General features: G+C 51.9%; 1 protein-coding gene across 3 annotated transcripts; it reads right to left on the reverse strand.

Annotated features, from left to right (window-relative positions):
* Positions 1 to 884: 884 nt before the first annotated feature.
* On the reverse strand, positions 885 to 26212 carry TMPRSS3 (transmembrane serine protease 3). 3 transcript variants are annotated; one of them, XM_033092072.1, is made up of 13 exons: positions 26090 to 26212; positions 24612 to 24750; positions 20459 to 20569; positions 19478 to 19594; positions 18956 to 19079; positions 15625 to 15750; positions 14604 to 14647; positions 13712 to 13877; positions 12833 to 13002; positions 10909 to 11004; positions 8208 to 8350; positions 7369 to 7521; positions 885 to 4146 (listed from the first exon to the last, which is right to left on the reverse strand). In XM_033092072.1, the coding sequence occupies exons 1-13, from the start codon at positions 26108 to 26110 to the stop codon at positions 4129 to 4131; spliced, it is 1428 nt and encodes a 475-aa protein (XP_032947963.1). In that variant the 5' UTR covers positions 26111 to 26212; the 3' UTR covers positions 885 to 4128. The 3 variants fall into 3 exon arrangements, with proteins under 3 accessions (XP_032947963.1, XP_032947983.1, XP_032947972.1); XM_033092092.1 differs by lacking the exon at positions 26090 to 26212 and adding an exon at positions 25203 to 25345; XM_033092081.1 differs by lacking the exons at positions 24612 to 24750; positions 26090 to 26212 and having other exon boundaries at positions 18956 to 19125; positions 20459 to 20568.
* Between the last annotated feature and the right edge of the window lie 1446 nt (positions 26213 to 27658).

A 27658-nucleotide genomic window follows, 5' to 3' on the forward strand; every position in this document is an offset into this window, starting at 1 on the left:
GGGCTAGCATTTGGCTCAATAAACTCTTGTCTTCAAAAAAGCTTTTGGCTGTCAAAGTTTCTGTTTCACACGTGCCTCCAGGATGTGAGCTCGGAGCTTTTGTGCTGGGTTGGGAATCATTCATATTCTATAAATTCTGAGGTACCAACCTGGGTGCCTCTTGCACAATGTCCCTGCCTGAAGGTGACCGCCTCTGCTGGTCATTCCCGGGGACCGGTGAGCGAGAGAAGAGGGCGCTTTGCAGGTGCAGGTGCTGTGTCCTGGCACCAGCACTCTCCAGGGAACGAAAGGATCTGCAGAAGCCAAGACAGGTGTGAAGGGCGACAGCAACCCCAGCTCTTCCTGTAACCCTGCCATTGCTGCTCCCACCTCACCAAGGAAATGAGGGAAGGAGAAGCTCCAAGGTGTGAAAGGAAAAGGCAAGAAAGGGGGGAAAGTGAAAAAGAGACCCTGATGGAGAAAATGTGTCTTAAGAGTCCATCTCCCCAACTCTGATAGTATGATATCAGCTCTTACAGGGTGGATTTTAGAGACCATCACTATTGTTTTCTTTTCATTCTTTTAAAAAAAATCCTCCATTTTGTAATGCATCATCTTTTAGTGATTTTTTTTCTGTGAACTGGACTTGGAGTCATATTTTTTACATGATTTTGATTGCTGTAGGGTCGACCAGAAAACGGGATAGAAATGGTGATGTAGGAGGATGCAATTTTCACATATTGAGTTGTTTTGTACTTTTAAGGGGAGAAAGATGGAGGCTTTCTTAAAAATTAATCATGGCATTAAATTATAAATGTTATCTTTAGGTTGATTCCACCTGTTTCCACCCCGAGTGTGTGTTGGTTTATGAAACAATGGAACTTAGACCAAGTCCATTTCGGTGGCATGTTTATTGTCATCATTGATTCATTCCACCTGTGTTCATGAGCAGCTCTGTCCGGACCCTGGATTGGGCGCTGGGTGTCACAGGTGGGTGGAGTCCGGCACCCTCCTCAGGGAGCTCTCAACTTACAAGGAGAGACAGGCTCAGAAACAAACGGTGTCATTGCCATTGAAGTGGCATTATATATGTGTATCCACACACACAAACTAACACGTACATACACACACACACCAAGTACTATGGGAGCCTGAAGAATGACCTCTCTACAGGTCCATGAATTTTGGAGAAATTCCGATTATTTAGGCAACCCGGAAGAGGTGAGTGAATCAGAACGCACTCGCCCACAGGTCGCCCACGAGCAGACACACAGGCAGTGGCCCTACACAGCTCTTCTGGCCACTGTGCAGAGAACATGGTGTCCCCAAATCACCAAGATGGCAACAAGTGAGTGAGGTTTTCTTTTTCACGCTGTAGGAGAAAACATAGCCCGACGTGTGAATTTGTCTAAATTAACTGATCTTAAGCCCGTGTTGTGGACAATCAGGCAGCAGAAACTTGGTTCTTCTTGGTTGTCTCTCTATTTCTACGTCACTGGTGTGCCCCTGTGCCTCCCGGTGGCTGGAGGCCGGGTCATCAGGAATTTGCATTTGCACGTTCGAACAGGACGTGGGAACCCTGCATCCCAAACCTAGTGCTGCTCTGTTGGGAATTCTCGAAGCGGGAGCCAGCCTTTGGACGTGGAGACCAACATGTGGCACCCACACCTGGCACTTGTCCATCCGCCAGTGGCTCCTGGGCTGGTTCCCGTGACAAGTGACATGTCTGCACACGCAGGCGTCTGCGTATCTTCCTGCACCAGTGCAAGCGGTTTCTCCACGTGAGAGGTGGAGAACAGAGGTGTCAGCAGGTGTCCTCAGACCCCAGCCAGGCCTTCCTCTTAGGAGAGGGAGGCAAGTGACAGTTTTCATGGCCATTTAAGTTGTTGACCAATTTTTAATACTCTTTTTCCCCAAACTTTCTATAATATCATTAGGTCTTCTATAATTCTTTTTAAAATGGTTAAATAAGGCCATATTGACACTAAAGTACTAGAGAGAGGAGCTGTTTCCATGGTTCTGTCCTGGACATCAGGCACAGGTGGGGCTCCCCTCACTTGGGACATGGACGCCCCACAGTTGCTTCTTCAGGTCCAAGCTGCCAGGGGAAGCAGCTCACCTCATCCATGGCATGTTCTTCTGGCTGTTCCTCGAGCTGCAGGGTAGGCGCTCCAGCCACGACTTCCTCTCTTGGCTCCCACTCTGGCTGGCTGTGAGGTGTGAGACAGCTGTGTCTGTGGGAAAAAGGAACAAAGAGCCCCACCCGTCACCTTCCAGTCCGAGCCAGCAAATGTCTACACGGAGACCAAACGTGTCTGAAGGAGGGAGAAGTTATTCACCACCTTGAATGACTAACATGGCTCCAATGGGTCCAAACTGCTGGAGCAAAGTCCCTTTACACTCAAATGCCAAAGAGTCATTTTTCAATTAGTTAATTGCTTGAATTCCTGCTGGTATGATGTGCTTGGTGCAAATCCTGAATCCTCACTGGCCTGATGTGTGGTCTTGGGAAAATCCCTTCACTCTCATGCCTCGGTGTCCTTGTCGACCAAATGGATCCCCGACACTTCTGGTCCTATAGGCTTATTGTGATGATAAAGCCAGAGAATGTGTGAAGCATGTAGAACAGCGCCGGGCACGTGGCACAGGCTGACTAGCTACCTGCCTTTAGCATCACCCACGCCTTCTGAAAGAAGATTGTGAGACGGCAACTATTTCTCCACAAAATTCAGTCATAATTAAAAGCGAATGAAACCGCCACAGGCTAGAAATGCTTGCCTGCTGATCCCACCATCAGGTTTTCTCAACTGAGGTTATCACACATGAAATCTTTCATCTTCTCACCATGGGGAGCTAACACTACTTTCAAAGAGACCCAGGCGAAACCACTTACAATGAAAATGGCCTTGTCCCTTTCTGACACAGACAGAGATCTGTGCAGCCACTCTGAATGGTGAGGAACATGTAAGTACTTTTGCTCCAAGCTGTCTGCTTTTGCCTCTCCCTTCATCCTCCACCCTTGTCTCCGGCCTCCTGGGGGGCTCACTGGAGCTACTTCCTCCCAGGCACCTGGACCTACCCTGCTCTCTTTGAAACTCACCCATCTGCCCCCTTGTTGCCTCAAGACAAAGCAGCATGTTCACTCTCTGATGAATTCATGTGTGATCGAGTGCCAACGCACGACGATTCCTGACAGTAACTTGTGTGCGCTACCGGGACCCTACAGAGAGGCAGGGAAGCCTTTGGCCTCCTGATGACACGTGACTGTCCACTCTATTTCCTTCAGGACCCGCTGTGTGGGGTTAGAGGGCCCTGGCTTGTCCCAGTACTTCTTTCATACTCTGCTTCTGCATCTCGTGATGTAATATGAGATCATTCTGATCTGCTGAGAAACGTGTTCTAACAGAAAAATGCAAGACCCACACAGCATATACAAGAGATCAAAGTCATCGAGCCTCTGGAATCAAGCTTATGATTTCAGTTTACATGAGCTGTTGGTACACATTCAGACAAACGCTGACTGATGAATGCATTCAGAGAGCACATGTCCTTTGGAAGCAAAGGACAATAATACAAGTGCTACAAAATAGAGTAGAAATAAACCTTCAAACTAATCAGAGATGAAGTTCCCATGTGCAAAAAGAGATCTTGGAAGTAGAAAGTCTCGGTCAGGTTCTGGTGCCCAGGGATGAGGAGGTGTGGCCAGTGGGGTGTACAGTGACGAGCGCCTGCAGTTCTGGTCTGGCCCTTCTTCACCGAGAGGCTCAAGTCTCGCTCGCCGTTTGCCCTTCGTGTGACATTTGCTTATCTCAACAATGATGCTGAAGGACCCCTGGAGAGAAAACCAAATGGACAAGTGGGGAAAGGTAGCACTGCAGAGGCGTTTCTGTTTCGTTCTTAATGAAGGTCAGAAAGGCGCTTCAAGGTCATTTTAATCCAATGCCGCAGTGGCTTGTCAGAGATGTTAGAAGCAAAGTGTACTAGATGTAGAGGGACACAAAGACGTCCCCCCTCCTTTTGGCTCTGCTGTTAGTGCCAGAAAGCCAAGCATTGAAGGCTCATGTACAAAGTTTCCACCCAGCAATCCATGGGGGGGCTGATGTCTCCATCTTGGCAGGAACTCAAGGTGGTGGCTTGTCCCCTTTGTCTTCAAGTTTTCAGGTCCCTCTAGAAATGAAAACATAGGTGTTATATTTTTTAGCATTTCCAGCCAGCCCTCCAGCATTAGGACTGAGTGGGCACCTGCATTTTACCCTGAGTGAGGCATCGGCTCTTCTCCACGATTAATGGGGACAGAGTTGGCCTCTGCTGGGGGAGGCTGCCAGCTCTGCATGGGTCCCAGGCGAGTGGGACATGGCCGTCCTCCCCGTAGGCTCCTCCCACCCTGCCCACCTCTGCGGTTTTCACCACTGACCTGAGATTCTTTTCATAGTTTCCACGTGACCTTACCAGCTCTGAGCACTGTGTTCCCAAGTCCCAGTCTGCGTCAGGGCAATGTAGTTTGAAGCCCCAAATAGACAGAGAAAACCACGGCCGCAGCCGGCAGTGCCACCAGCTAACAAGTGGAGTCATCCCCCTCCAGACGTGTGAGCTCTTGGAAGGCCCTCACATCGATGTTGAAAAGCAACAACTGAAAATGCAGAGCCCCCGGAAAACCTCTTGTGGGAAGGGAAGCCTCTTCTGGGTCTTCCCTGGGAATATCTGGAGAGAGACCGCGTGTCACACTGGCCTTCAGTGGGCCGGAGACAGCTGAGGACTAAGTGCTCTGGGGCATCAAGGGGACCATCCACTAGTCACGGACGAAACGGGTCCTCCAGTGTCATGGGAAGAGTGGAAGCCCGTTCTAAGCCCGCCCAGGGAGCCACATGGCTCATGCCTGTACCCTAAAGGGGTGTCCTGAAGTTGCCGTGTGTGGGGACAGAGCCCCAGAGAGCAGTTTCCAAGCTCTTGGCCTCACATAGAAAGGTGCTGGCTCAGGTAGTAAATAGCCATCAACTGTGATTGCATGACCATCAGCTGTGGCTAGTTGGCCGTCAGCTGTAACCAGTGAGTCATTGGGCACTAATATAACTGCCGTGGCTAGGCTAGCAGAAAATGGGGGCTAGCAAGGAGATGGGGGCTGAGCCTGCAAGCGGTGCAGTGAGGGTTGAAAATTGTGTGGCTCCTGGTTCCTGTTTCTCCAACCCAGCTGCCAGAGAGACTATAGTGGTGTGACTCCCCTACCTATGGCTCCGTGGGTGTTCCTTTTTGGCCTCACCATGTCCTGCGTTCTTATGTGGGGAGCGGGACCAGAGACCCCGCAGGCCGCCCCGCGTGACACATGGCGCAGCGAGCAGGGTCTCCCGCATGACACCGTGCATCAAAATCACCAGGGTCTTCACCCCACACCTCTGATAACACCCTCTAGAGAAGGGTCCTGAGCGTCTTCCATGTCCACAGACAGCTGGGGAGTCCTGCACACCCCCACATTGGACTTCTGCCAAATCTGCTGTGCAATGTGGTGTGTGCAGGACTCCCCAGCTGTGCAGCGTATGCTGAGGCTGGAATCATGCTCTGCCCGGATTAGCTTCAGGGCCCTGAGTGGGTCCCCTCACCTATAATATGGGGACGGTCCTAGGGCCTGTCACCAGGATGGCCCGGAGGGAAATGGGCTAGATGTCATTCGGCTCCACCATCAGCGGGCTCCCAGGGTGGCTGTGGAACCCCCAGCCCTCCCCGGCACCTTGAAGGCTGGGGGCTGGTTTCTTTCACGTGCACCTGTTTTAAGCTCAACTTCAATGGTGAGAAGCTTGGTCACAGGACTCTCAGCCCCTGCGTGCAGCCCCGTGGAGGGCATACCTCCGTGGCTCCGTGAGCAACTGGGGGCCCACTCTTGCTTTGCTGCCCTCCACCCCCCATGCCTGCACAGCTGTCTGCACCCCAGGCCTTTGTTCATGGGCCATCGGCAGCCACCACAGCCAGACGCCTGCTCTTTCAAAGTCTATTCTCTGACGCTGTTTAAGAGGCTGATGGGCTTTGGCTGCATTTCGCACTGAAGAGCTCAGTGCTGGGCCTGCCTGCTGATTAAAACAGTCTGAGCCCAGGCGCTCCCTGACGAGCCTGTCATCCAGCATTTGCTGTCCTGCGACCGGCCACCATAGTTCAGAGGCAGGAACTATTCGTACCCACAGAGGACACACAGCCACACAACAGCAGGGCTGGGATTCCAAGCCGGCCAAGTCCCGGGCCCGGGGCCTCGGGCTTGTACAACGGGAACCATTCCATAGCCTCTCATTTAAAGCAGAAATCCCACCAGGAAGATGTGGAACTGAATGGCAGAGGCCCTGGAGAGCTTTGCCGTCCTCCTTAGCCAATAGTTTCCCGTTAAAAGGAAACTTTGAAAAGGTCTTTGATCCACAGGGACAGAAAGCAGATTCCTGGAGCTGGAGGCTGGGGAAGGGGCAGGAGGGAGGAACAGCTCAATGAGGTTTGATTTCGGGATGACAAAAATGCCTGGAATGACACAGAGGTGGTGACTGTCCAGCGCAGTGAGCGTGCTCGCTGCCACCGGGCTGTTCACTTCAAAATGGCCAATTTTATGTTATGTAAATTTTGCCTCAATTAGAAAAAAAAAGTCTTTGAAACGGGTCCAAGATGTGATGTGGGCTCAGAGTCGGAGATCAAGCCGGCCAGTGTTTGCTGGGTGCCCACGAGGTGGAGGGCGCCCTGCTGTGCGGCTCCCGCATAGCCCGGCCTCACGCCCTGACCATTGGACCACTGCACTGGGCCCTGCAGTCAGCTGGAGCACCCTTCTTTTCCCTGGGGGTCCTATGCTTCCTTCCCCCCGGCTCCAGGGGTCCCCCGGCCCTCCCCGGTCCCGCCAAGCCAGCCTCACTGACCTGCCTTTCTCTGCCAGGCCCCAGCTCCCGGGGGCGCCCCCAAAGCACAGAGCTGCCCCTGATCAGAGACTCTCCATCTCATCCCTAGCCCCTGGCTAGGTCCAGGCCCCTCAGTGGGCATTGGGGGTCATCCCCCAGCGACCTCCCGTTGTCCACCCTCTCCTCCATGTGTGCAGTGCCCACGGGACTGGTTCCCATCCCCCAGGGCCCCTGTCAGCTGCCCCTCCTCCCCGCCCCCGCCCTTGGCAGAGACATGATACCACAGGCCCGTCTCACGGGCTGAGTCACCATACCAGAGCCTCGTGTGCCACCCTGCCAGGGCCACACCCACACGGAGCCTTGCCCGTGGGGTTAACCTGCTCACGTCCCACACCCAAGAACCACAAAGCCACTGCTTGCCAGATCAACAATGACTGGTCACCCTCCAGTTCTCTGCACAGTAGGGCTGGGGGTGGGGGCACGGCAGTGGACCATCCGGGCCCAGCGTGAGCGGAGCGGGCACTGCACCCACCTCCAGCTGCTCATGAATCCAGTCCAGGAAGGATGTGATACGGGTGTACACCCCGGGCTTGTTCACATCTGCACAGCCGATGCCAAAGCTCGTGGCGCCCACCAACTTCCACAGCCTTCTCTCCTGACACACCAGGGGTCCCCCGCTGTCTCCCTAGACAGCAGGGACAGAGACTACGGTGACAGAACAGGCACCGCCACGGCTGTCCCTTGTCGAGCGCAGGGCTCCCCATTCACCCCATCATAAATTATGGCGTGATGAAGGCTCTGCGTTCACCCCCAGCCCCTCTAGAACTGACTCGGCATTCCCGACAGTGGGGTCCTTTATCCCTCGGGGGATCCCTGCAGCTGTCTCCCTGCCAGCTTCTCCGTACATCGCACCCATGAAGGTCAAGACAGATGCACGTAGCCGAGGGAGTGCTCTCAGAGGGAGGGGTCTGCCTGGCCAGGGGCTGTAGCTGACCTCTGGACCCAGGCAGTATTGAGTCCCGCCCGCTGTGGCTTCGGAGGCCCACATTCAGGGGCTCCCACTTATCTTCCACCCCTTTTTGTCCCCCCCCCCGGAAACTCTGAGGACCAGGGCTGGGGAGGGAAACACCCTTGAGACCCCTCCCCCCGCCCAGCGCCCAAGCAGAGTGGGAGCGCTGGGTAAACACAGGCCCGACCGCCCAGGAAAGGGGCCGATATCTTGTGCAAACTCCTTCCCCACACCCTGTAAATTTGCTTTACAGTCAGTCACAGGGACATGCTGGTGGTGGCCTGTCCCACGGGCTGGGTCGCCATACCAGAGCCTGGCCGTGCCCCCGGCCGAGGTCCCCACAGGTCACCACAGGCCCCTACCTGGCAGCTGTCCACACCACCTTTCAGGTAGCCGGCACAGACCATGGAGGGCGAGATGATGCCCCCGTACACGTCCCTGTGGTTGCAGATCTTGTTGGAGATTAAAGGCACAGCTGCGTGGTTGAGGACTGGGGAGGCGTCGCCTGCGTCAGAGCAAGGGGGGTCACGCGGTGAGGGGAGCCCTGCTCAGGATTCAGAGGCCACACCTGCCATTGGAGGGTCTGGGGTCTGCTCTGAGCACCAGCCAGCCCCAGGGCTCCCTCCCTAATGACGGGCCCTGCAGGCCCTGCCACTTCAGGTCCAGGCCACCCCTTCCTTTAGGGGACCAAGTCGGGAGGAGGTGGGGACATGGACCTCCCTAGGGCCCATCCTGCACCAAGCACACGATGCGCACCAATCCATTTAGTTCTCAGAGCAGCCCAGGTCACAGAGGGAAACTGAGGCTCATGAAGGTCACCCATACAGCTTCTTCGTGGAACCTTGGGGTGGTCAGCAGAAAAGTGTCCTCCCGATACGTCCACATCCCATTCCCCAGGACCTAGGACTATGTCACCTTACATGGAAAAGGGGACTTTGCAGTTGTGATAAGACCGTGAGACTGGGACATGACCCTGGGTTGTGAATGGACCCAAGGGTGTGATCACAGGGTCCTTAAATGGGTCAGAGGAGGACATGTAGTGACGGAAGCAGAGACCAGAGAAGAGACAGACTGAAGGTGCTGTGTGGCTGGCTGTGAAGACGGAGGAGAGGCCACGAGCCAAGGAACGCGGGGCCTCTGGCAGCCGGGTGAGGCAGGGAGGGTTCCAGCCCTCCAAGACTTCCGCATCCCACACCTGTGCGAGAATGCATTCCTGTGGTTTTAAGCCACTGAGTTTGGGGTCATTTGTTGCAGCAGCGACAAGAAACTAACCTATCTGCTGTGGCTCAGCTCACCACCAGCCCAACGGGATCAACACCCACTGACTAACTCGTTGGTAAACTGGGTTCTCTTTATGCTCTACGAGCTTAAAGCGGGGCCCACGCCATCCCCATTCCTCCAGCAGGTGTCCACAGGCGGCGTGGGGGATCTGTGTACCTCAAAACCCTCATTTTAACTGTTCTACTAGAGTGAGTTGTGCCACGTTTTCTGCAGGGTTTCCCCATTCCACTCTCATAAACACCAGCCCTGCCATGGGGGCCGCCGGGCCGTGAGCTTGGGCTGAAAGTGGGACCTATCCCTTCTCACCCCGTAAGGATCCAATGAAGACAATGAAATAATCCTCTTCGGGAACTCCGAGTTCATGAATGACACCATGAATAGGGGCGTGGGTGGGGAGCACGAATGCAGAATCCCAGACCGTCCATCACCCGGTCATGTGAGCCCAAGCCAGGGCTCAGTGCACCCCGGTCTCCCTGCCCTCATGATGGGCGGGAGAGTAATGACCCATCAGGGGCTGCTGTGAAGAGCAGGCGGTGTCCCACGGAGACATTCAGCTCAGCACCTGGTAGGCGGTGAAGCGGACCCAGAAGCATTTGTGGGAGAAGCTTCCAATATGGGCAGGAGAAGCCAGCCAGCCAAATGAGCCGACATTTGGGTCTGGGTAAGCCCCCCTGTGCCTTGGACATTTGGGAGCTGGTGGACTCAGCTAAGAAGTCTCAAGAGAAAACTTCTGAACCTCCTTGGGTCGACCCCTCCCCCAAAGCATGTCCGCATGCAAACTTAGAATGTGACCCTATTTGGAACAGGGTCTTTGCAGGTGTAATTAAGGGAGGAATCTCAAGATGAAATCATCCCGGATCAGTCTTAACTCCAAAGACTGCTGTCCTTATGAGAGGGAGCTGAGACACAGACACGCAGGGAAAGCCGTGTGAAGATGGGGACAGAGAATGGAGTGATGCGTCTACAAGCCGAGGACACCAAGGACAGCTGGGGCCACCAGGACCCAGAGATAGGCCAGGAATGGATTCTCCTCCAGAGGGAACCATGCCTGCACCACCTGGACTTCAGACTTCCGGCCCCTAGGCTGCTGTTTTAAGCCACTCTGTTTATGGTAATTTGTTGCAATAGCCCCAGGAAACGAATACTCTTCCCACTAACAAGGAAAGCGATTGATGGAAAAACCTAAGAATTGTGACGCATCTGTGCCCCACGCTGATGAAAGGATGGCAGGTACTGTTCTTACTAACATTATTAATCACATAACCATGATAGCAATAAGGTCCTGTCTGTTTGCTTTTTCTACTTGATCTTTGTAGAATGAAATGACACATCCAAGAAAGTCACACAAGACAAAAATTCCTCACCAGTTACAAACCTCTGTCTTCTGAATAAATCTCAGGTGGATTCTCTACTGGGTGCCTAAGAACGTGGTTAACACAGTGGGAGGAAGAGGATGGAGTAGGAGGAAGGAGAACCTGGTGCATTGGTGAAGGGCTGTCCATCAGGACATGTCCACAGTTCTCCCTCATGATTTAGTTCTCCCCTGAGGAAGTCTGCGATTTCACGTCCCAAGACAGATGGAACCGTGACTCCTGACCCACAACGGCTCGGCTGACTGTGTGTTTGTTGGGGCAGGTGCTCCCACCCCTGACCAGGACAGGTGGGCGTCCCACGGGAGCGTTACGTGGGGACACTGTGGGGTGCATGTCGGTGTGGACATGCACCCTGGCCCTCGCGGTTCTGAGACCCCTGGACTCAGATCCTTGACTTCAGACGACTGACCTCCTTCCTCGGTGGACCCCCATCCTGACGTCCAGCACATTTTTCCATCAGGAAAGTTCTCTTCGGAGTTGGGCAGACAAATGGGTTGGGTCATCTCTGTGTAGAGAGGAAACAACTCTCAGTGTACTGTAGCCGTCGTCCAAGAAAACAGTCTCCTCAGCTTACCGCAATCGGTCTCCCAAAGAAAGGTCCAGCCTCGGTCATCTGAATGCGGTTAGCTCCCAGCAGGGCCCCTCCCCCTACAACTTTAAAACAACCCTAGACTGTGACAACTTCAGCGAGACTAGACCGGGGGTCAGCATGTGTTCTGTTAAAAGGCAAAACGGTAAACATCTTAGGTTTTGCAGTCCCAGTGATCTGGATGGCAGCTGCTCAACTCTGCCACAGTAGCATGAAAGCAGCCACAGGCAACAGTAGACAAATGGGTCTGGCTGTGTTCCAATAAAACTTTATTTACAAAAACAGGCCAATGGTCAGATTTGGCCCAAGGGCTATAGTTTGTCTATTCCTGTTGTGATGCTTCACAATGTCACTTCATGAGTATTGCTGTCTCTCCTGATACACCTGAGGGCCACAGCTCTCCCGCCCTTGTGGGCTGTCACATAAGCCCTCCACTACTCGGTGTCACAGCTGTCACGGGGCTTTCACCTGGATACATTCTGAGATATGCTACGCTCTTCTGGGTATGACAATAATGGAAAGGTAGCAAAAGATTAAGGGGAGGGTTTATTTTAATTTTTATCAAAGTACAGGTGTTGGCACCTCGTTTTGTATAATCAACTATCATTAATAATAATTAACAAACGAACACCACCATTACAATTTCTCTTTGTTTCTCTAGAAGTATTTCTTTCCAAGTGAGAGTGTTACGTGCAGAGTGTTACGTGTGCCGTGTGATAAACCCGCTGATGGCTGTGCCAAGTCAAATGTGCTGCTGGTCTCATGCCAGAATTGTGCTCCAACACGGGGTCTTATTTATTACGCTCTGCCTGCACCCCAAGCTGTCAGTAACACTCGGGATGGAACAGGGAGCTATAATTTATTTAGGAGTAGGCTCCTGAGGTTGTGTTTGCATCTGCAAAATGTTTGAAAGTTCTATCTTGAGTGGCTTTTTGGTGGTGTTTTTGTAACCTCCAGAGGTCAGGTCTTGACATTTCCCGTGGAGAGATGGAGACTACTGAAGTCAGCAACTAGTTGGGAGAGAATGTTTCTGAGTACTTCCGGGAGTGGAAGACGCCCAGTATCTTCCAGCTCATAAAGAAATGGCTGCGGGGAGGACCCCACCACAACCAGCTGTCTGGCCTAGGAAGTGCTCTTTCTCAGCCAAGATCAAGACACTGGGCAAATGGGTGGCACTGGCAGGGGACCTCCCCAAAACAAGCACCAGACAGAGAAAAGCTCTTTGTCTCCACACGAGAGAAATCCCTTCTACCACCTAGAGGTACCAGGTGGCCTGGCCTGAAGAAGTCCCTTTCATCTCCAGGTGGCACCAGCAGGAAGAAAGTGGCACTGGTGGGAGTCCCAGTGGCACCAGATAAACCAAGTTGACCAAAGTAGAACCAAAAAAGCTTTCAAATCAAATCATCATCAGAACCATGGCCCACAAAAGTAGGCTGAGAGCTGCAGCGACCCTGAACTGAGGGACCACCTGCTAAAAGTGAAGATGTACATAGGACCCAGCGTCTCCTAACATAGTAACCCAAAGATCCAGAATGCAACTGAAAATTTCCCATCAAACCGAGAACCAGGCAAATCACCCCTTTAATGAGAAGAGAACCAACTGATGACAACAAGCTTATGAATCAGGTGTTGGAATTACCCGACAAGGATTGTACAGTGGCTGTCATAAAAATGCTTCAACAAGCAATTACAAATCTCTTGAAACAAACGAAAGCAACAGAATGACAAAGAAACCCGGGCGTACCATTGAAAGTGAGCGGCACCGCCAACTTCATGAGGGCAATGTCGTTACCCAACCTCTTCGGCTTGTACTTGCTGTGGTAGATGATTTTTTCCACCAGGTAGGAGGGCGCTGGACTGTCCAGCAGGGAGACCAGGCCCACCTGGATGGTCCATGACTTGGGGAGGTACAGGCTGCAATGAGAAGGCCGAGAGGTAGAGCAGGCAAACCCCAACGACATTAAGCCATGGACCTCAGGTATTCCCCACATGCAGCACCAGGCAGATGGCAGATGTCCCATGGCCCTGCCTGCTGATGCTTGGATCGACCTTGGCCCCCATGCTCTGCAGCAGCACAGACCCACCCGAGTTTCCTACAATGGCCTCGCTCCCTGCACCTCTGAGCTCAAGCTTGCTGACTCTGAGGGTCCATCAGGGCCCATGGTCCATCAGACAGCAACCAAAATAGAAGGAGGTAAAAATAACAGCGTGTTTGGGGTATTTCCTGTGGTTTTCCTCTGTGCTAACCTCCCTGAGAGAGACTGCTCTGGGGAGACTTGATGCCCCCACCCACCCTGCACTGTCTCTTGCCCTCTCAGCCACAACATGGTCCGCTGTGATTAGTGAGACCTAAGGGAGATCTTAGGGAGATCTCAGACCTTTATGTGGTGGGTTTCCTCCTGTGTGAGAGCTTCCTTCCTCCTCTTTCTATCTTTTCTGTAAGAGCTGCAGGTCTAAGATATACCAGCCGACGGTGATGGATCCACACTGAGGAGGGAGGGTCCCTCCACGTGGACACTACGTGTGACGATGTGGCCTGGACCTGCTGCTGACCAGCCAAATCCCTCGCCTCCCAACGCGGCTGGACCGGACGGGTCTGTGGAAGGTGAGTTCCCATACTCACTCATAAACACAGTGGGCAGCGGTGACAATCCACAGGGGGGTGATGATGGAGCCCCCGCACAAGTGGTAGCCCTGGAACTGAAGGCTGGCCTGCCAGGGCCACTGTGCGAGTGAGGACATGTTTCCACCCACGATGCGGGCGCTGTAGCCGGTCCTCAGACCACAGGCTGTGAGGGGAGGGGGGACAGCAGTTGAGGGATGATCCCACAGACCTTTCTGGGGAAAGTGGTGCTGCAGCTATAGATCTCTCCTCTTTCCCTGACACCCTGCCGCCCTTACAGAGCTCACGGCCCGGGAAGAGCCCTGCAAAGGTGTGGGGGGTGCGTGGGGTGTGGGGTGGGGCAGGTCAGCCCAGATGTGAGATGCGAGTAGGGTTGTGAGGGTGCAGTGGCAGGAGCCTGTCACAGGAAGGAGCCCGATGCTGGCAGCACCCCGGCCAAGATGCCCCAGGGATGACAACACCCCGGCGCGTGGGGAACCTCCCGCAGCTCCATCATCCCAGCGCAGGTGCTGGCGTGCGCCTGCCTCACTTCTCCAGACCCAACCCCTGCAGCGGGAACCCTCCCTGCGGCCAGGAACAGGGGCCGCCTGCCTGGGATGGGGGTCTGGGCACTGCACAGGCTGTGCACACTTTCCCATCGAGGGGGCAGGGGAGAAAGTTAGGTCACTGGAGCCACTGCAGAGAGACAGGACATGAACCATGTCCTGTTTGCTGCTGAGAAGTCACTCGGGTTGCCTCCCCCACCTGACAGGTGACACTGGGCTGACACTGCTCCCCTCCCCCGAGGTGGGGTCCACAGAGATCCCACCTGGCACCGAGTTGGAAGGGAGGAGGCAGGGGTAAGTGGGGGAGCTCTGGCTTCCATGTCCCTCTGCATTTCTGAAACTCTTACCTGTGCACTTCAAGGTAACCACGCGACCCGAGGCACATTCCTCCCTAAAGTGGACAAAGAGTGGGCTTAACAATAAACACCAGAGGCCTGCGAAATCACTCTTCTTAACTTAATCTTGGGGTAAAAGGAAACCACTTCCCCTTCTCTTAAGTACAGATTACAGTTTTAGTCCATGTAACAAAACCATGAGCATGAGGTCACAGATTCATTAAAAACTCTCGACTACAGTGAAGTATTGCATGTGACAGGCTGTTGAGTATTTCACGGTTTGTGTAGCTGATCATAAGAGATGTATAATGAGTTATGTTATGTAAACATATGCTGGTGTCATCCGCGTGTTAGCTTTACCCCAGTGTTCTTTACTGGCCCCCGGAGGACAAAGAGAGCCCCTCGGATGAATGGTGGGCTCCCCTGGCAGGAAGTCCTTGCAGCCTGGGACCTACCACCTACCCACCTGGGAGAGGACTCCTCCCAGAGCAGGGATCTCTGACTGCCGGGAAAGGATTTACTCTATGCTCCCTCTTTCTTCTTTCTTTTCCTCCTTCCCTCCCTCCCTTCCTTCTTCCTTCCCTTTTTTCCTCCCTCCCTGTCTTGCTCCCTCCCTCCCTCCCTTTCTCACTCCCTCCCTTCCTCCCTCTTTCTTTCCTCCTTCCCTCCCTTCATCCCTCCTTCCTTCTCTCCCCCTTCCTCTCTTCTGCCTTCCTCTCTCCCTCCCCCCAAACACATCTGCAGCGCCTACTACATGGCAGGCTCAGTGCTGCGTTTATGACCTGCCCCAAGGAGTACTCTCTATTCCTCCTCTGCCCTCCCTCCTCCCTTTGTCTGTCAGCCACATTTGCTGTTTTGGGTTAGGTCCTTGCACCCAGCTGGGGTGCCACCCAGTCTAACCGAGGTGGCCAAGCCCCACCTTGCACTTGGAGAAAACACTCTCGTGCCTCTTGAGTCACCGACAGCTGAGCACAGCTTTATAAGTGCAGTGGATGGTGACACAGTGCCAACAGCAGACCCGCCGGGCACCTACCTCATATACACCGCGTGGTGCAGGGCGGTCACTTTGTCGTCCGACAGGAGGTGATTGATGGAAACAAAGTCCCCTTGGAACTGCTCCTCAAGCAAATCCACTCTGAGGGTGTCTGAACTGACGTAGCTGCAAGCACATTGGAATCTCAGACCTGGCGTGTGAGGTTTGCCTTATGCTTCAAATCAACCTGTGCCCCGGTCCCAGCTACAAGTATCACGTACTGGGGGGAATGTCACTGTGTCCCCCCAAAACCGTCATTCTGCCCAAGTCACAGCTACAGGTACCACGTACTGGGGGATGTCACTGTGTCCCCCCCAAACTGTCAATGTGCCCAAGTCACAGAATTACAGGTATCATACAGGGGATATCACGGTGTTCCCCCAAACCGTCAATGCACTCAAGTTGCAGCTACATGTATTGTACTGCAGGGATGTCATGGTATCCCCCCCAAACTGTCAATGGTTTCCCCTTGCCAATTTTTCAAGGCGCTCCAGACCTGGTGGAGTCTGGGACGGTGGCCCCTTCTGGCCCCTCCCCACGGCCCCATCCACGCAGCAGCACGGGCTCCAGGTACAACTTCCTGAAGGAGCTGGGGGTCCCCTGCCACATGCAGCTGAACTGACCCCTGCTTAGCCTGAAACAAGCCCTGGAGGGACCAGAACACAGAGCTAAACGGGTGTTTTCAGGTGGGTACCAAAGTTGGGACCCTGAGCACCCCAAGGACAGTAGGTCGAGGGGAATGAAAGACCTTCCCCATCTGCCCAGAGCTGGCGTGGGTTCCCATTGGAGGGAGAGACAAACACAGACAGAAGAGAGTCAGGGGACACCAGAAGCAAGCAAATGGTTAAAGAGTCAGGAAACAGGTCTTCTGGAGAGCACTGGTAAAGAAGACCCAGGTAAAAAGTCAAGTGTGTGAAGAGGTATGTGGTGGAGATGGTGGTGAACCCCCTTGAAGGACAGCCCCCTCCTTCAAACACAATGGGAAGCAGCTGGCCTGCTTCGTGCACTCACACACCAGCTACTGGAGTACAAAGTTCCGTTAAGTTTGAGTTTTGAGGAAATGTAACCAAGGCCGCGGCAGTGGCCAGCTCAGCCCTGCCAGGTGCTGCTCAACCTGCTGCTAGGACAGGTGCAGCGTGAAAGGGACAGGTGGGCTGGGCTACACGCGGGGTGGAAGTGCAGAGGGACCCCAGCTGCTGCAAATGCAGCCCCACAGGGGAATACCTCTGCATTTCCACGTGGAGTACCAGCCACAGATCCTCACGGGCGCTCCTGGGCACCAGGCTCCCTCTACACGCCCCGAGGTCACTTGAGCCTCCCTGCGACCCTTTCCAGCGGGACTGTTGTTGTCCTTATCCTTGAGGCATGTGCCGTGGAGTGGCCGGGACGAGCACTGGGATTGTCCAGGTATCCGACTGGACAGCCCATCCTCTGTTAGTCACACAAATCTGACATGGGAGACAGCAGTGCAAAGAGCAGAGGAGGGCTCTAAAGAAAGAAGTAGGAAGAGTAAGCGAGAGAGAATACAGACGCAAATCCTAGAATTGAAGCCGCACACAGGGAAGAAAAGGAAAGTTGATAGCGAGGAAAACGGGCAATGCCGAGGGGACAGGCTCCCCTCAGAGGGAGTGGGTTCAGGGGGAAGGACTGTCCCACAGAGACCCGAGGGTGACCCTGGAAGGGGTGACTGAGCCCTGCAGAGCTAAGGAGAGGCCTGGGGCTGGGGGCAGAGCTGGTGCTCCAGGTAGGAGAGGAGGGGACAGGAAGAGGGCAGCACCCCTCCAGAGCCTGGGGAAGGGCCTGGGAGGGAGCAGAAATCCTGACCCGGAAGCTTTCAGCTGTTTGCAGCGACCCAGTGTGTGTGTGCACGTCTGTGTTATGTGTGGTGTGTGTGTGTGGTGTATGTATGTGGTGTGTGTGTGTGTGTGTGTGTGTGTGTGTGTGTGAGATACGTGTGTGTGGTGTGTTATGTGTGGTGTGTGTGTGGTGTATGTATGTGGTGTGTGTGTGTGATGCAGAGTTTGTGTGTGTGTGTGTGTGTGTGTGTGTGAAACCCCCTCCCACTTGTCAACAAGGAGGAAAGTCCACAGAATTCTCGCAGGCACTCGTGTGGGTGTGTGTTGTTGTCACTGAGCAGGAATGGCAGCTGATTTCTGAATCACCGAGATGAGGGGGCAGCTCTCAGGGGGCCTTTGGGGTATCGCTGGCCTTGGAGAAAGGAGCTCAGACTATGATGCCCTAAATCTGAGGATGGAGGTGCCTAGAGAATTCAAAACAGCGAGGCTTTAACCCCCACCCCACTTCCTGGGGCGCAAACAGGAACTGGGTTCCAAGTCTGCTCTTGTCACTGTGCTCACTCCCCAGCAGGCCTGTGGCGCTCAGAAGCCTGCCTGCTGTGAACCCAGGAGCCAGAGCAGAGAGGGAAGGGAGGCATCATGGGCTCCCATGGAAGAGAGCAGCTGGCGGGCTAGAAGGAGGCCCAGAATCAGGATGAACATGTGTCCCCCACCCCCCTCCCCCCGTGCAAAAAGCCACACGGACAAGAGCAAACACTGACAAGTGAAGGCTCACTATAATAGTGCTTTCTTCTAATGTTGCTAAACAATTGTTCTGAATACCGTATTTTGCTGTGTATAATGCGCTCCTATGTGTAACGTGCACCCACGTTTTTGGCCCAAGGGAAGAAAAAAATCTTTCATTTTAATTTTCAATTCAAATTTTTATTTGTTTACATTTAGGTACTTGTTTTTTGTATTATAAAGAAATTTTAGTATTTATTTATCATTGCACTTTTAACTCACACGCATAAATAAAAGAATTAAAAACATTTATATAGCACGGAATTAGTACTACCCATGTATAACGCGCATCCTTATTTTCCCCTCACAAATTTGGGCCAAAACAGTGCGCATTATACACGGCAAAATACGGTAACTGTTTCCACCCAACTGCTGAGTTTTGGCACTGTGCTCTCCAGGGCTCCTTACGAAGTGTGCATGGATGAAGTGTGCATGGATGAAGACGTGACCACCAGGACCAATCGGGGTGGTGACAGGAAGCTACCCTGCAGCTGTGGCCTGAGGAACCGGGGTTTGGTCTTCTGCTCCAAAGCTCTTTATTGCATGTTTGCATCTAGGTCTGTCCTGGTGCTGAGACACCCCAAACATGCCATTTGCTATGTGACCTGGAGCAGGCGCCTGGTGCCGCCATGCAGGTGCAATGTGCGCGGGTGACGCAGGCTGTCAGCGCCCAGCTAAACCGGAGTCGTGCTTCAGCATTGTCACGATTAATGTTCTCCCCATGGGCGGGAGGCCCCTTTTCAGTTAGGTACCTTGGAAAGCCCAGCTGGCCACAGGCGACGTTCGCGTGGTGACCTTTCCAGTCTTCAGAGCACATGGTCCTCCAGACAGCGGCTGTGAACACCTGAAGCACGCCATGCTGACCGCTCACGCGAACTGGCCGAGACACGGGCGCAGCAGTCCGTGAGTGGCCGGCGGAGCCCTGAGGTCACGGGCAGAGATCTCTCTGCAGTCAGCTCACACCCTCCTGTGCTGAAGCGGACCTCGCCCACAGCACTCCCATCCTGGCGGGGCCCTCTTCCTGTCTGGACACCCTGAGCTCTCTTGGTGGTCTCTTCCTAGGGCTCATGGAGTCTCCCCAACCGAATTTAAGCCCGGAATGGCCCTCCCTTAACTCCCAGCCCAGGATCTCTGGGTACGAATGCCAGCTGGATCCCAGTTGAGGACATGACTTGACATTGGCATTGACTTGGACCTATTGCACAGATGGGAAAGGCCAGGCGTGGGTTGTGCTGACTTCCTCCCACATCTACAGGGAAGAGGCGTGACCTTACCACATCGGTACTCATCCTCCCCGTCTTTGCAGTCGGAGACCCCGTCGCATCGCGCCGACAGCTCAATACACTTAAAAGATGACCGGCACCTGTATTTCCCGGAGCAGTCGAAGTGGACTGAGGACAGGGGAAGACCGGAGTGTTAGCGGAGGGCTCCCGCAGTGCGCCGCACTCACAACCGTGCCCTGCCACGTGGCCCTGAGCCTGCCCGTCAGTAATGAAACCTGCACCGAGAGTGTACCTCTGTCAGCAGCCTGATTCTCCCAGCCCAGTTTCGGTTCTAAATTCCAGGGGGTGGGGCTGCTGCACCCCACTTGGCCTCACTAAGTGGCCTTGAGCCACAACTTGAGGTGAATTTAGACTCTGAAGGGCTCCAGGTCAAGAGACGAAATGCGTGGCTGTGGGCCGACCGGCTTAGCCGGCTGAGCAAGGAGCCCTGAGGAAGGACTCTCACCCCCAATCTGCCTCCTGTCGTCTCTGACTCTGGGCAAGAAGTGAAGGACCACACCACAGAGCAGATGGAGAATTAAACCAATCTGTGATCTGGTTATTTGAAAGAGAAAATGAGAGCTTGTTCTCTATTAGAGACCATCCAAATAACTCACTTTCTCAAAAGTGGCAAACGTACTTGTTTTACAAATAGCAGGCGTGCTTGGCATGACGTGAAAGGCCTCCTTGTCTGCTGCACCCAGCCCTGCACCCCCTCCTGCCGCGGGATTCTATTTCATCAGCTGCCTTTGGGCACTGCTCACTGGGCAGGTTCCGTGGTGACAAAGCCCCGACCATGACCAGAGGCCCCTGCTGGGCCCCAGGTTGGCTTTACATTCATGCAGGCAAATAAAACTCAGAGTCGGCCAAGGCAAAGGACATCTGCCTCCAGTAAGTGAGGCTGGAGGGCAGCACCACACGGGGTGGGGGAGCTCATGAAAGTTTCAGTGCCTGAGAAGGTAGAGGGCCTACTGAATAATGAATCGTCCTCACCGCCCAGACCGATGGCCACAGCTAATATCAGTGCAATGAGCCCAATGACGATGATTGGGAAGAACTTCAGGGGCAGCAGTGACAGGATCTGTGCAGCCACCGCATCCGCGTCTGAAAGCCAAAGGGGGACAAAGAGCAAAACGCCACAGCACAGAGAATTTCAATAAAAGAAAACTTAAAATGTCCGTTCCCCTCCCCTCGGATCAGAGAAAGTTCCAGCCAAAGAAAGTTACCTTAATTTAGAGAAAGGGCCACCGAGCAGGGGGCCACGTTCTCCAGAAGTTCAGCCCCACACTCTCCAACTCTGACCCCATGCTGTCCATCTTGAGCTAGGGCATGGTCTTATGAGTTGAAATGTGTCCCCCCAAAAGATATGTTGAAGTTCCAACCACGAGTACCCCAGAATGTCATCTTATTTGGAAATAGAATGTTTACAGAGGTAATCAAGTGCCAATGAGGTCATTAGCACGGGCCCTAATCTAATATGACTGGTCCTTAAGCAGAGGGGAAATGTGGACACAAAGACACACACACACACACACACATACACACACACAGAGAGAGAGAGAGAGAGAGAGAGAGAGAGAGAGAGAGAAGATGATATGAAGAGACCCAGAGTGATGAAGGCAGAGATCAGGGTGATTTATCTACAAGCCAAGGAACACCAAAGATGGCCAACAAACCACCACATCCAGGACGAGGCCAGGAAGGATTCCCCTGCAGGTTCAGAGGGACCGTGGCCCTGTCAAGTCCTCGACCTCAGACTTCTGGCCTCCAGAATGGTGAGACAATAGAGTTCTGTTATTTCAAGCCACCTAGTGTGTGACCCTAGGAAACTAATAGGGAAAGAAAGTAGATCACCAATTTGCAAGACATTTCCTAACAGAGGAGGGTGACATGTCAAACCCAAACAGGGAACTTTCAGGAGAGGGAGAGCTGGGACCTCTAAGAGGGTCACTAGATGACGTAGCAGACCATTCTCCATGGGTCTTGTGCAGAGTCACCGATGGCTATGTTTCCAGAACATCTTTCTAAAGATGTTGGCAGAGCAAACAACCTTAGGAGATAGAGCTAGTTTCTCCAGAGTCAATGGCAGGTTTATTTACTGTCCAGCTTAATAAATATAATGTCTTCCTTTGAGGGAAAAAATTGTGCCGCTCTGCTTGTCGCTCATTATTAAGATTCAGATTTCCTTAGCTGTGGGTTCCTCAGCTGTAATGCAGATCCACTGTGCATGCAACGTACACTGGGCTGCTGTATATCACCTCCACGGGACTTGGTGAGCAGGGGTAACTGACTCAAACAGTACGTGCGTGCCACTCGTGCTGTGAGTAACAAAGTCCTTTGTCTCTGACCCAGGAGTCTCATGTCTTCTGCCAGCTTCCATGGCCTGTGGCAGGCTGACTTGTTAGTTTGCAAGTATGGTAAAACCTCAGCCTTTTCCCAGTTCTTGCCCAAAGGACCATGCAGATTGGGTGGAAAAGAAAATGTGAAGAGCATTAAGAGACCCAAAACTATAACCAGGAGAATCTGCATCGGCACCCTTTACTCTGTGAAGAACAGGCCATTTCATGCAAATTAGCTCATCAATCCTGAAAATACATCTATGCGCAAGTTGTCTTTACTTAAAATTAGGAAGGTTGGAATGGAGGAAGGGGAGAAAGCCTTCCAGGTATCACGCCCCACTTGGGATGGGGACTTCCCCGGCCTCTCCTGGCCTTGAAGATGTTGAGCCGAGATGTCTCCCATGGAAGTGCCAGAAAGCCCTCTCCCCTCTCCCTGCCTGTCTTTGGAAACCCACAACTTCACCTACCCCCCCACCCCGCAATAGCGAGATTATAACTAGCCAATACTATTTGAGGCACCTGGAAAAGAAGAGAATTTGAATGCAAATATGGGGAGAAAAGAGGTAGACTGGGAGGAAAAGGAGCACAGAGTAAGCAGAAGTGAAGTGTTGGCCTCTTCACTGCTCCTCAACCCTGGTGCCCTGTGGGCGGGACCACGGCCCCACCCCTCTCCTTGCTCTGTCTTGGAGGGCGCGCCTGGAATAAAATGCAAGACGCACAGCATCTCTCCAAAGAAGGAACACAAATGGTAAACAAGCACAGAAAATCTTCAACCTCTCTGGAGATGAGAAAAATCACAAATTAGACATAAGTAAATATCAACTTCATGATGACACCATCATCATCATCATTCCCACTGCAGTCTAAAGTGAAAGGAAGCGGACCTCCACTTATAGTCCATAGAAATGTGTACTGTGTAAACTTGTTAAGAGTCAAATTTGAACTATGTACCAAAAGCTCAAAATAGACGGAATTTTTGAACTAGTAATTCCACATCTAGGAATTTGTCCTAAGATGTCATCATAGGTGGACATAAATTTTTACCTACAAGGGGACTTAGAGGAGTGGCATTAAAATATTGATGAATGGCAAACACCCTAAATGGTCAAGAGGAGCTGGTGAAATAACAAATGATACTTAACTGTTAGAGAAAGAGGATCAGCAAACTTTCTCTGTAAAGAACCACATAATAAATATTTTTTTATTTTATGAACCATGTGGTCTCCGTCACAATTACTCGACTCCACTAATGGCATGAATGAGTCGTAGACAATATGTGAATACACGGAAGTGTCTGTGTTCCAACAAAACTTTATTTCTAGAAACAGGCAGTGGGCCAGATTTGGCCCGTGGGCCGCAGTCTGCCAACCGCTGAAGAATAATCATTTAATGCCATGGAAAGATGAAGATGATATTGTTTAGTTAAAAAGAAAAGCTTCAAAATAGTCCAAATAAGACATGTCACTTCCAAAGGGAAACATAGATATGTTGATGAGAAAAAGGGAAGAAGTTCAACAACACAGTGCAAATAGGGTTATCTCTGAGTAAAATCGTGGGCAACTTTGTAAAACCTTTTCGATTGTATTTTCTAAATTTCTATAACGAACAATATATTGCTTTATTTAAAATGAAAAATTTTAAAAAGCTTTTGTTTCTTCCCACTACTAGGAATTTGCCGTGAGAAAATAATAAAAAATTAGCAGAGAGGAATGTGCATAGTGCTATTCACGTTCATGTTATTTACGTCATAAAAATACTAGAAACAACTATATGTCATATGATGATAAAGTGGCTACGTAAGTTACATATCGACTTGATGGAATGTTGTGATGTTATTTAAAAAAAAGGCATTTATAACAACCAAGCAGCACATGGAAAACCACCTGTCCCCAGGTGCGCTAAGAATTTACAAGCAAGGACAGGAGGAGAATGAACGCAGATATAAAAACCAGGTAAATGGGAGGGATTGGGTGACATTCAAAATGTACGTTTAAAATGTACATTTACGTTAATTTTGGAGTCGTAGTTTTAAATTGTGTCTCTTTTCTTTTACTTGAAATCTCTCCCCTCACCTCTCATCCTCTTCATCCCGCCCCCCCCACCCCCGACAACACCACATTAATTGCCCAGGTGGTTTAAAAGGAATCAGTCAGGTAGCCCCCACTCCATGCTTTCTGGAACCTCAGCCAGAGCCCCTTAGCCAGAGACCCCTCTTCCCAGCCCCAGAGGCCAGTATTCCTGGCTGCACCCAGGACCAGTGAGCCACAGCTCACCACGACAAGTCCTGATGGGCTCTGGCCAAAAAAAATCCTAGCTGGATAGGCATTATGGAGTCTGCTGTATCTCCAAGCACTTGTGACCTGTTTGCAAAACGAGCTTTCCTTCCTTGGTCTCTAGGAGCAACTCCATCACCTGCTGTTGAATTTTAATCTAGACATCAAATACCTTCAGTGACGTCTGGCTTATTTTAAGGTTTTTTGGAAGGGCCGGTGAGCCCTTCCAAAGTCCTCTCAGGCCTTCCTGGAGGACTCGGAGAGTTCCTGGCCGGGATCTGACCCCTCATGCCCAGGGAGAGGTGGGGTCTCAACTTTTGAAAACTTCAATCCAGAGACTACAGACACATGTACGCAGGGAGTCACAAAGGGGCTGAACAGAAGGATCCCCCTCCAGTGTCCCTTCTCTGGGGAATTCCGTAAACCAAGGAAACACATGTATCCCACTGATGAGTGTAAAGACTCCACTCAACCACATTTGTCATCTGGGGGGCAGGGGGAGGGGCAGAAATCACACCTGCCCCTGTTACCTACCTGGCGTAACAGGACTTATTTTCAAATCATCAAGACCAAACAGCGATCTGAAGGAGAAGGGGGCTTCAGCAGCGGGTGGGTCGTTTTCCCCCATGGTGACTATTTCAGGGCTTCTGACTTCCGGCTCCACCTCCACCTCCTTCACCAGGAAGAACAGAAAGCATTTGCTCCCCCATTTACAGCATTACGTCTGACGCATCTTTGTTGCATTAAATCTTTGAAATCCGACAACCCACATAAAGCGAATTCAGTACCGATTAATTAAAACGGTCCGGCAAGAACATATTGTTTTCTGAGACACAGCAGATAACAGAGAAACTTCTAGAGTTGGCAAAAAACAATGAACTGTGCTAAACTAATGACATTCCCGATGTTTCTTGGACCAAATCTTAAAATCTATCGAGTACACATCTTCAGAGATAGGCCCTTTTACCATGTAGAAGTTACTGTACCATTCTTTTTCAGAAGACAAATTACGTTCAAAGCACGTTCCTTCTCTTTGTTGTCGTTGCCGTTTGTCCCACGTAAACGCGACCCTTGGCCTGCGCATGTGACACGCCAACCACAAACATAAGAAGATTTCATACTCACATAATGTCTGCGTCCCCAAAATGTCCATGGCCCCAGGGAGGGGACACTTGCCCACAGTATTTGTAGCTTCCCGCAAGCACAAGCCTTTCCTGGCTCGCACAGGCATGACCTAATTAAGGATAAAAGTATCCGGGCCCTGGGGTGCCCAGTCCCCCCCCCCCCACATAGCAAAGGGAGGAGTGGCTGGCGTGCACTGAAGCTACACTGGGGCTCTGTTTCCTCCAAGAGAATCCCTCCTATCACAGGCCAAGAGGCTGGAGCCTCAGGAAGTCCTTTCCAGAAACTCTAAGAGGGACGGAGGGAGCAAGAGGATGGTCGAGCGTTCTAACTAAATCCCAGTCTGCTTCCCAGGTCTCAGGCATGATTCTCTAAGAACCTGCGTCCTCAACGTGCTAAATCCAGAGGTTCCAACAGGCACAGAAACATAGGTACTTAGAGCATCTGCTTTTATTTTCTTTCTGTTTACTCATTGTAATATTTGAAATTCAAAAGGGAATTATCAAGCCATTTAAAACCAGCTTCGTTTTCGTGCTCTTTCACGTGATCGTAGGAAAATCTAAGCAAGATATTTATGCGCTAAAGACATTTATTTCATTTCCATCACAAGAATAACTTTGAAAAATCTCTTAGAAAACTAATACATTCAGTAGCATTTTTTACTTTGATTCTTGCGGACACTGGATGGTTCCCATAGCATGTGGCACACTACACAGCTTCACTTTATAACAAGAATAAAAATAAATGATAAAGCACTTCCTGAAACATTGGAGCCTGGTAAGGAGGTCCCTTCCCAACAGGCCGTCATTGGCAGGTTTCACAACATCAAGAAATGTTGCTGAGTCATCTTTTAGAAGAGTCTTCTCTTCCCCTCCCTCTACTTTACTCACCATTTCTGGAGCCGCCATCATTAAGAGCAGAAATAATTTTCTTTTTCATGATAAAAGCAAGCGTGTTGGTAAGCAGGCTGCCAACAGGTGAGTCCAATCGGGAAGTATTTCCACCAAGTCACTCAGCCTTGTCGACTCAATCATCGCAGCAAATGGCATTATCGCGGGCGTCTGTGTAACTCAACCCCCGTGGGGCTATCAGATAGCCCCTGGCGGTAGGACTGGGGGGCTGGGGAGGGGAAAATGTGACTTCCCTTTAATTAGTAAGGAAGGTAAGCAAACCTTTGCAGAAACTTCACATAACAGAGTCTTTGAAACACGGGCACTCCTTTTATTTAAAAGAACAGGTAGGTCCTGCCCAGTGCAAAGCAAGCACCCCAAGCGGGCAGGGAAAACGCTTTGGTGGGAGTTTCTGTCCCCCCATGTGACTAAGCCCAAGTCTAGACTTGCAGCTGCTCTGAAGACAAAAAACAGGGAACCTGATGTGTTCTCACAGAGACACTGCACGCTCCATTTTGCAGAGACCTTTTTGTCCCAAGAGGTTTCTGCACATAATACAGCTTAAAGGTGTTTTATCACGAGAGAACATAGCCCTGCTGCTGTGGGCTGGGGACTAAGAACCCCTTTGGAAGGCTGGTGGATACAAATCATGCATTCATTTATTCAGCAAATATTTATGGGCCATCGGCCACGAGCCAGGCATCGAGACACAGAGCATATGGCAGAGGGGTCAAAGCGTTCACCTGTGGTCTCAGGTGATGACAAATGCTAGGATGGGATGAGGCTGGGAGAGACTGAGTGTGACGGGACAGGGTAGTGGGAAAGGCCTCTAGGGAGAAATGCTGTTTCAGGGGAGACCTCGATAATGGGATGAAGTGTCTTGTGAGCTAGGAAGAGAGGTTGTTCCAAGGACCGGACCATCAATGCCAAAGACCCAAGAAGATGAGCTGGGGGTGTTTGAAGAACCCCAAGAAAGCCTATGGGCCTGAAGAGATCAATGGACAACTCATGGGGGCCCCAGGCCATTGCAGGGACTCCGGTTTGATTTCTGTGTGATGAAAAGCCACGGAGGAGCCGAGAAGCGCCAAGACAGGATCTGTGCCTGTGCGCTGAGTGTGCGGGGGGGGGGGGGGGGGCGTCAGGTGGATGCACTGAGAGCCCAGATGGGCTACTGAAAACCTCCGCCACCGTGAGGTTACAAAAGTTAAATCGTAAGGTGCTAGTGGTACTGATGAGGAGAGGGCTGGAATTGGGGTTGTTGTGAAGGTAGCGTTGGTGGGAATTGTAGATGGCAGCAGCAGCCAAGGAGACATGCAGCCAGTCATGGTTGGCCTCAGACGTGTTTTCCCGCCTCCAGCCCCTGCTCATGCACCTACCAATCAATGGCTTCCGGACTGAACACAGAGCATCCTCCAAACTCTGCTCCTTCCTTCACATCTTTCCTAACTCCTCTCCATTCCCTGAATGAGTATTTGCCCTCAAAGACAGTGACAAGAAACTTAGAACTCAATCTTTCTTTGCTTTTTCCTGAGTGGTAGGTCCTGCTCCCACCTGGAGCACGACTTTGGA

This window comes from Rhinolophus ferrumequinum, chromosome 2, assembly GCF_004115265.2.
Source record: "Rhinolophus ferrumequinum isolate MPI-CBG mRhiFer1 chromosome 2, mRhiFer1_v1.p, whole genome shotgun sequence".
NCBI classification, from domain to species: Eukaryota; Metazoa; Chordata; class Mammalia; order Chiroptera; family Rhinolophidae; genus Rhinolophus; species Rhinolophus ferrumequinum.